This window comes from Hemiscyllium ocellatum, chromosome 7, assembly GCF_020745735.1.
Source record: "Hemiscyllium ocellatum isolate sHemOce1 chromosome 7, sHemOce1.pat.X.cur, whole genome shotgun sequence".
NCBI lineage: Eukaryota > Metazoa > Chordata > Chondrichthyes > Orectolobiformes > Hemiscylliidae > Hemiscyllium > Hemiscyllium ocellatum.
In genome coordinates, this window is record NC_083407.1 from 89326441 (window position 1) to 89336508 (window position 10068).

The 10068-nt window shown below is 39.2% G+C and overlaps 1 protein-coding gene across 1 annotated transcript; it reads right to left on the reverse strand.

Moving 5' to 3' along the window:
- Positions 1–2559: 2559 nt before the first annotated feature.
- On the reverse strand, positions 2560–10068 carry LOC132817639 (gamma-crystallin S-1-like). The gene is made up of 4 exons (XM_060828139.1): positions 9847–10068; positions 6413–6525; positions 5094–5358; positions 2560–2835 (listed from the first exon to the last, which is right to left on the reverse strand). Exons 1-4 carry the CDS (start codon positions 10066–10068, stop codon positions 2560–2562), a joined length of 876 nt encoding a protein of 291 aa, XP_060684122.1.

Sequence of the window (10068 nt, forward strand, 5' to 3'; positions counted from 1 at the left end):
CTCCATCAGCAACGATGGCATCAAACAGGGTAACCAGTCAGTCACTTTGAAGTATTCTGACAGATAGCAAACCAGAAAGTAAAAAGAAAGCACTGAATATTTTCACTTTTAGTTTTATTGTCTACAAAGAGCAAAATGAATGATTCAGACTTATTCATGGTAATAAGGCAGAATTAAAATACTATAAACAAACTTTAAAGAAGTATAGGATTTTAAAGATGTGTGGATATTCTAGCATAATGTAGAAATTTGACAATCAATAAGTGTTCATCCAGGCCAGTGAGAATTGTTAGCAGTTGCTTTGAAAACAGTGTGTTAGTAAAAAGAGCAATTACTCCTCATGACACAAGTTGTAACATTTTCACTTACTTTTACTATTAAACAAATACTGTCAGAGTAAGCCTTCTCATCAGATCAATATTCCTACTTGGTTGCATTCTTGGTGATATCACCAACACAGATGCTGAGGAGGCAGAGCATCACTTCCAGCACCTTCTGAATTTCTACGTTTAACTGTGCAGACCCAAGAAGTTGCTCACAGTTTCACTGTCATTACTACCACAAAATACAAGCAATTGTCTCCTCTCAAGCTTTCAAAGGAGAACAGCAGCAGGAATGTATCAGGTCAACAAATGGTTAAAGGATGGTGCGATATTCCAGGTATTATAAATCTGAGCTCAAGGTATGGAAACAAAGAGGTAAATAAGTCTGGAATACTCACTGTATGGTAGGTTTGCAGACAGAAAGTTGTATTTACTTTTGTCTGTCTTACTTTAAAAAAGATGTCAAACTCCATGGAAAGTTTAATATTATGGTTTTCGATATGAAGAATGACAAAAGAACCTGGGACTAATTTATTTGGAGCAGAGAAGACAAAAGAACATCTCTTAAAGATCTTCAGTCATACAAAATTTAGATAAGTTAACTCAAAGAAAACACAAAGATAATGAAGTGGAAGCCTTTAAAGATTATCAGCGAAAGTACATGAAGGGAAATTAGAAGAGTATTTTACTGTATTTAAAGGAATGTTGAACTCTGACATTTCCATTTGCAATGTTGGTATATAGTAACAATTAAATAACCTTCTCATACAAAGTCTATATCAAAGACATACTTGAGGTGATATTCCTGGATTAGATCACCAGTTAGGTGGGTAATTCCATTATAGGTGAGACCCCTAACCTGCTCATTCTCCAGGGCATTCAGACTGTCTGGGTCTGCACTTAAAGAAATGTCCCGATTGCCACTGAGAGATGCATTGATAGTCTAGGATGGTGATTCAAACAAAACGAATCATAAATCAAATCAATCACAGCCAATACATAAAAGTGGGTCAATTCTGATTGTCTGAAATAGGACAGATTCATTTTACTAAACTTCATGAAAAATAGTAATTACCAAACTATTCTATCAGAAAAGAAATCATGGATAAGTCTGAATCATTCATTTGCTCTTTGTAGAATTGAGCTTTGGCATTAAGACAAATGAAAATTCTCGCAAGGGGCTTTGAAAATAATAACTATTTGTAAAGTCCATACTTGAAGCAGTACAGCTGTTTTGGTATTATGTTGCAAACCAAATTTGGTTTCAAGTTTCTGGTATCAATGGTGACGTCGGATAAAAGCATGGGATTGGAAATTAAGCAATGGATTAGCTCATTGGATGCAGTAATTGGAAAAAGTACTGAGGAGATTGATGCAGTAGGAAAGTACTATTGACAGGAATGATTAGAAAACCAAATGATTTATTATATAATGTAAAAACTCAAGGAGAGAGGTGAATACAGAGAGAGATGTGAGGAATGACAAAGAAGGATAAGATCATGAAACAATACAGTAGTGAGACTGCAAAGATTGTGAGAGCATCCGAAGGAAATAGCTGAGAAGATAATGAGATTTTGTGGTCGTCGGATGTGGAGCAGGAAGTTATGGTGAGACAAGTGAAGAAGACACACCGCAAGAAATAAGGAGAGGAGTAAGGGCAAACATTTGATGGACGGTTGTAGCTTGAAAAATGTAAATGCAGTGGGATTGAGAGAAGAATGGTCGACTGACAGAACAAGTTGGAGAAGGATTATCAACTGGACTTGCCATGATCAAAAATTAAATGGGAAAGATGAAAGGATAAGACTTATACACAAAATTTAGATACCAGTCTGACCAATAGTGATTATGATTTTATATTTACTTAAATCAATAAAACATGCTATGTGGAGCTTTGGACTGTGAATAACTACGGAGTGTTAAAGAAACAGTGCAGAGATTCTGTCAAAAATTGAAAGGAGCTGTTTTCCATTATTTGCTAAGAAGAAGCTCATCAAGTATATCATTACCTGTCTCATGTCCAGAAGTTATGTAGATTTTAAATTTAATGACATTCATTATATCATTATCATCAGCTAAAATGCTATGCATGAGACAGACTCAGTACCTCAAATAAAATGTATTGTTTCCAAGAGATGTGAAAATGAACAACGATATCAAAATGCATCAACAAAAATGTATTTTATTATATTTCAGAACATTTCACCAGAACAATTTTATTCTTTTTAACAACAATTTAGAAATCCCTCATTCGCCTGAAAGACCCGATAGTTGAGCTGTAGCCTCCCCAGTCACTGTATCTCCTGTATTCACCGGGTCTCATGAAGTACTGTCGCCCTCTGTAGTTGGGGTGTTCATAGAAGGTCCAGTAACCATCCATCACATGGCAGGAGTGGATGTCACGGTAACGGAAACGATCATAGACAGATGGACAGTCATCCATGAATTCCATCATCTGTCCTCCAAAGTCAGGCCTCTCATAAATCCTCATTCTGTAGGAGCCTCCTCGGTACTGGAATAGAAATAAGATCATACAGTGAGGAATATATGTACTTGGTGATATGCTACATATATAAAAATATTTATATGTAGAAAAGAAAGCAAGATGAAAAGTTATAATTGACCATCAGTTTTGTTTATAAATGAAAAGGATCAAGCAGCAATGTGAGCAGCAATGCCTGTATCAAAAGTTCTACTGCAATCAAATTACAGCCATATTACCATCAGTACCATCATTATATTGTAAATAGTGATTTTTTTAAAAAAAATATGGTCTATTTAATCTACTTTCATTACATAACTAAACTAATTTGTAGTCATTTTTATTCTCTGGACTGATTGATGGAAGTATGCATCATCCTCCTGTTAGATTGAAGTTCAAAAGATCCACTCCCCCATCCAGATTCCTTTCCACACTCCCTCCATCCAGATTCCTTTACACACTCCCTCCATCCATCACCACAAGGAGCTTGATATTAAAACAAACTCTGTGGATAGCTTTTGAGTTTCAATAGCCTTGTTACAATAGTGAATCTGGTTAAATATCTTAGTGGGAAGTTTAAAGATTTTCCTTAGTTCTGAACAGCTAAAGACAGAAGCTGTGAAGATTTTCACGACCATGGGTCTGTGGGTAAATGTCCTGAATTCCTTCTGTTGAGCACATCAGACTGGATGTGACCAGGTAAGTATTTGACGATTTATACTTCATTGGTAGCGTAGAGACCCTGTTACCTCGCTGAAGGCTATTGTTTGGAGTAACACTTGAAGATTGAAAATATCTACTCACTGACCTTCCTTTTGCTCTCAACTGATCATCTTACTTAGATTCACATCATTTAAAATAACAGTTATTTGCCCATCATTACATTGTAACGGAACATCATAGCACAAAACAAATAAGTCACTCCTTATACAGTAGTGATGTAACCAAATGCATTGTCCAATTATCGAGCAACAACCTAAATCAAATGGTTTATGGATGGTGTGCACATTATTCTTTTTCCTAAAGTTTAGCACTGTGGTGCAGAAAACCTAACTGTATGTCTTCATTATTATAACTGCATGGGCAGCCAGTCACATGTTTGCAGAAATAACACAAAGTTTTTATTGTTATTATTGGGAGTTATCCATGGGCCCTATAGCTAACTACAGTGCTTTATTCTTAGTGAATTATTCATACTGAACACATAAAGCATCCAATTATTATGATACACATATGACCCAATGAAGAGAATATGTATATGTTCTGTTCGAGTCTTAGAGTCGTACAACATGGAAACAGATGTAATGGTTCAACTAGTTCATGCTGACCATATTCCCAATCTAAACTAGTCCCATTTACTTGTGTCCCTCCAAACCCATTCTACTCACATACTAATCCAAATGTTTTTTAAATGTTGTAACTGTACCTGCATCCATCACTTCCACACACGAATCACTCTCTGTGTAAAAACATTACCCCAATGTCCTTTTTAAAACTTTCTCTTCTCACTATAAAAATATACCCCCTCATCTGCACTCTCCCACCCAAGGGAAAATACCCTTTCTATTCACCTTGTCTATGCCCCTCATGATTTTATAAACCTCTATAAGGTCACCCCTCAACCTCCAACGTTCCAATGAAAAAATGCAACCTTATCCAGTCTATTTTTATAACTGAAACTCTCCAGCCCCAGAAACATCCTGATAAGTTTTATGTGAACCCTCTCCAATTAAATAATTTCCTTCCTACAGCAGGATGACCAGAACTGTGCTCAGAAGAGCCCACACCCAAGTCCTGTACAATCTCAACATTATGTCCCAACTCTGATACTCAAGATCTGAGCAATGAAGGCAAGCATGTTAAATACATGACTGTCCACCTGTGATGCAATTTTCAAAGAATTATGTACCTTAAGGATTTGTCTGTTCTATAATATTACCCTACCATAATTGTATAAGGTCAGGCAGCATCCAAGGGGCAGGAGAATTGATGTTTCGGGCATGAGCCCTTCCTGAACATCCCTAATCAGTCCTTGCTTCTGCAAACTATGTAAATCCTACCTTTCAAAATCACCTCCAATAAATTACACACCATTGACATCAGGCTCACAGCTTCCCAAGTTTCTCTTTACAGCCTTTCTTAAATAAAGGCATAACATTAGCCACCCTCCAGTCCTCCAGGCACCTCACCTGCGGTTATAGATATTATAAATATTTCTGCAAGACTCTGTTGGGTATTTTTCAGATATTATTGGCACAAGATTCAATAATCGCAGAATTGTAACTTACCCATGGGAAGGAGCGACATGACCTGACACAGTCATTGAATCCCCTCCAGCGCTGGTAGTCAGGATACTCTCCCCTGGTCAGAACATACTGGTATCCCATGTAATTGGGTTTCTCATACAGCACCCACCAGTCACTGTCAACACGGATGGAGTTACAGCGACTGAAGTAAGGGGACAGGTCGGCACAGTCACTGCTGCACTCATAGTGCCGTCCCTGGAAGTTCCTGTCCTCGTAAAAGATGATCTGTGAGGGAAGAAACATCAATTTCAGTCATTCATTTAGAAAATGCAGATATTTAATGAATGATTTAAAAATGACATGCATGACTATACAACGCAAAAACTGAAAAAGATCATCTTGCCTTTCCCATTTTCAGTTTCTGACAATCGTTTCAGCAATTGCATTATAACAGCATTAGACCTGATAGAGAACTGAGGGCAAACTAAAAGAACAAAGGAACAAGAGCAAGCCTTTCAGCCCATCAGGCAGCTGCTATCTCTTGGATCAGAAGTCACACGACACCAGGTTATGTTCCAATGCGTTTATTTGAAATCATAATCTTTTGGAAAGCTGCTCCTTTGCCTTGCCATATCTTTCACATTTCCAGCGAACAGCCAGGCGAGTTTCTCACTGAGTAGTACCAAACTGCCAATTCTGGGGGATTATTGCTTGTTAGAAGTGTCAATAATGTCACAATTCACATCATTAACAATCACATTCCAATTATCCCAAATGTGCCAAGCAAGTGGGAGATTGAGAATTCTTGACATGGAAGTCAGAGTGGGACGTGGGGGCTTCAGCTCACTGCTTGCTCCGAAGGACCTCCCTGGGACATTGGGCACCATGCCAGACTGACATTTCCACCTTCAGGTGCACAACGGCTTTTTACACCTGATGTGGGTGCCAAGGGTACTGGCAAATTCTGGGATGAGCCAGCTCTGGAGGGTTGTTTGGGAATGGTGTGTGATAAGATGGAACTGGAATCAGACAAGGAGGGTCAACACAGGGGTGGGGTCAGTAATTAATAAGGTACACTTGATAAAATTCAACAAGAATATTTACTAGACCTCCAAAACCACTCTGCACAACCTGCACTGAGATAAATAAATATTAGATCCTGCCCAAGGCGGTCTATAGCTGTAATCTCTGTCAAAAGGAAACTCAGATCTGCTTCGAGGAAACTCTTCTTGCTGCTCTGCAATTGCATCTTTGCTGTTGCATTGCTGCCTCTTTCTGCCTTCCACAAGTATTGGCTCTCACCTACCACATCCCTCCAAACCACCAACACTCTCTGCCCTCTGTGTTTCCTACTTGCTCACCTGGAAGGCCTGTCCTGAGCATGGACCAGCCCCTGAGTGATTTCTGTGCAGTCCGCTAACTGACTTACTGCCGGAATTAATCCCCAGAACTTGATCTGAAGATTGATCGAGACCTAATTTGTGGACCATTAGGTCACAGATCTCCAGACCCTGATTGCACTGAGCATGTAACTGAACTAAACCAGCTCCCTGGACTGAGATTGGATGAGGCCCACGATTGACTTGGCTGTCCCCCTGACTGACCAGAGACTCCTTGACAGAAGTGAGGACTACTCCCCTGAGACTTTGAGAAAGGATTGTCTGTTTGGAGTGTGTTTACTGGCATGCACTGTGGCTGTACAGTGACAGGTCTGTCCCCTTTGATTGGTTGGTGCTGAGAAACGTGATAAGTTGTCTGGCTTTCTGTCTATGCTAAATAGCAAAGCAAGACAGAACTACTGCGAGCAGGTAAGTTTGGAATGAAATGGCAAAGTGCAAAAAGGCTACGCAAGACATGGCAGAGATGCTGTCAGCATTCTAGTTATTGCGAAGTGAGTGTGAAAAGGAAGTGAGCTAAAAGCTCTGAGATACACTGCAGTCCAGTGCATGAGGTAGGTGTATGTCCTTGTGCGGAAAGCAGACTGGTAGCAGCATTGCAGTGCAAAGTGTCAGTGAGCTCCAAATTGCCATGTTAAAGTTCCAAACTCTATAGTAAGCATGTCTGAGATATGCCCTGATGCTGTGGTGAGGCTGGTACTTTATCAGTGCCAGCATCCATGAATACAAGGTATGCAATGGTCCCAGATCATGGCCAGTACCCAAAGGTGCTTGGGAAAATTGGAAGCCTGGAGAAGATGCTGGTGAGCTACAGCCTACAGGTACTCCCTATGAGTTTCATTTTGGGAACTGGCATCATCTAAACTCGGAGGTCTGTGCAGCAACAGGGACAATGAGAGGCACCACATGTTTTGGGGCCACAATTACTTTCAATATGTATTAATGACTTGGATGGGGGAAATAAATGTGCTAACGCTAAGTTTGTGGATGACACAAAAAATAGTTGAAGGGTAAGTGGTGAACATGAAACAAAGAGTCCATAGAGGGATATAGACAGGTTAATGTGAGTGTGCAAAGGCTTGGCAGATGGAATGTAGTCTGGTGAAATGTGAGGTTCTGCCCTTTGTCAGGAAGAATATAGGAGCTGAATATTACTTCACTGTGGAAAGAAGGCAGAAAGTTGTGACACAGAGGGATTTGGAGGTGCTCATGTATGAAGAGCTGAATGCTAGCATCCAAGTTCAGAGTGCAATTGGGGATGCAAATGAACGGTGGGCATTAATTTTAAGGGGAGTGGAGTATAAAAATGGGAGGTCTTGCTAAAACTAAAAAAGACACTAGTTAGGCCATGCCTAGAACATTGTGAATGTATTTTATTCCTTTCTCTGAGGAAAGATATTTTAGATTGGAGACAATTCAGAGAAGGTTCTCAAGATTGATTGCAAGTACAGTGGAACTTTCTCATAAGGAGACATTGAATAGTTTGGGCCTGCTATTGGAGTTTAAAAGAATGAGAGGTGGCCTTATTGAAATGTATGAGATTCTGAAGGGGCTTGTCTTAAGGGGCTGGTACAGGGTAGATGCTGAGAAATTATATCCCCTTATGGGTGAGTCCAGAGCCAGAGAACATAATCTCAGAGTCAGTGGTCACCCAGTTCAGGTAGAGACAAGGGGGATTTCTTTTCTCAGTGGGTGGTGACTTCATGTAATTCTTTACTGCAGAGGGTTGTGGAGGTTGCTTTGTTAAGTATTATCAAAGCTGGGATAGATAGATCTTCTTTAAGTAAGAGAAGAAAAGGTTATGGGGGTGAAGCCGGAAAGTGGATTTTAGGATTATCAGATCAACTGAGACTTCATTAAATGGTGGCGCAGACTGTCTTTGGGTTGAAAGGCCTGTTTCTACTCCAATGCCTTATTGCCTTGTGATGTTATGATTAATACATGCACAAAGAGACTTCACCAGTTACTACTGAAACTCTAATCTGGTTGTAGAAACTTTAAGGAGAGAGTTAGAATGTAATTTGAAAGTTGTGAATTTCACTTTCTAATTCTTGCCGTAGTCTCCCAACTCTTTCGGCCTTGCCCACGTTATTCAGATGTGCAAATTCTGCCCAACACCTGTTTCTCTCTCCACAGAGAGGTCCTTGTCAGTCATATTTCCATCGATTTTGTATTAGCAGCATCTTTTTTTGAATGAGGAATTATCGACTTTAGGATTTTAAAGTGTCTGCAGAACCTGTGTCTTATGGGGACAGTTTGAGGTCTGAAAACCATGGTACATCATGGTCTGACATCATGAAAAAATGGTGTCTAGGTTCCATAACAAAATCAGGTTTGATATCCGAGATGCATTAGGCTCTGATATCAGTGGTATGTTGAGGTCAGAATTCATTGTTATATTGGATCTGGTATTAATGCAACTTTTGGGCCTGTTTTCCTGCCCGCATTGGTATCTGACCTTAGAGGTTCCTTGTTGTTTCAAATATTTGATACTTTGGGGTATGACTTCAGGAGAAATTTGGGGGCTGTGAACTCCAGGAAAAAGTCTATAAACCATGAACAATCACCAAAATCAGAGCAAAAGCCAGTAGTCTCAAGTTGTAGTAACCAGAATATACATTATTTGCAGAATCTTGGACTTGTTCTGGTAACTGCAGAAGAAAGACTTCTCTCTGTAGATAGTTTGATTAGAGATGTCCCAAAATGATCTGATGATAAAGTACAGGGAAAATGTATATATTGGGTCTCAAAAATCTGCAAGGCCAGGCATTGTTTAATATGGCGTTGATGAAAGGGGATTAGAATGCCTTTGAAGCCATACTGATGTTTGATTATTTAAGCATTCTTTAGCAATTCTCAGATATAATTACCATGTAATATAGATTCTCCTATTATTTTTGACTGCAAAAAAAATAGAGATTGAAGGTCTTGAAGAACATTAGAATTTTTAATGTTTTACTTCTTTGAAAATTGTTGTTTTATGAACGGTGACTTCACATTGTGGCTTTTGATTGTTCAATGTATGCTGGTTGCTTGTCATTATTGTGGCATTTGATAGTTTTCGATTTGTAAATACTTAATCAAAAATTTGACGCCTAAAGCATTGTGATGACTTGAATCAATCATATTTAACTGAAGTTATGACACCAGGAAGGGTAATGACCATGTTTATGGTGAAATGTATATGCCGGTATATGTCCTACATGTATTCAAACTAAGTGCTACTCATAATCTTTGTTATTGTACAGTTTAATGAATGACATATGCAATGTATTTGTCTCATCAATTTTGCTTTATTTATACTTCAAGATATTTCAGTTACACTGAGGAGTATTTCAGCAAGATAGCCAGATTTTGAATGCCATTTAGAAATCCCTCATGGGCCTGAAAGACCCAACAGTTGCGTTGTAGCCTCCCCAGTCACTGTATCTCCTGTATTCACTGAGTCTCATGAAGTACTGTCGCCCTCTGTAGTTGGGATGTTCATAGAAGATCCAGTAACCGTCCATCACATGGCAGGAGTGGATGTCACGGTAACGGAAATGATCATAGACAGATGGACAGTCATCCATGAATTCCATCATCTGTCCTCCAAAGTCAGGCCTCTCATAAATCCTCAT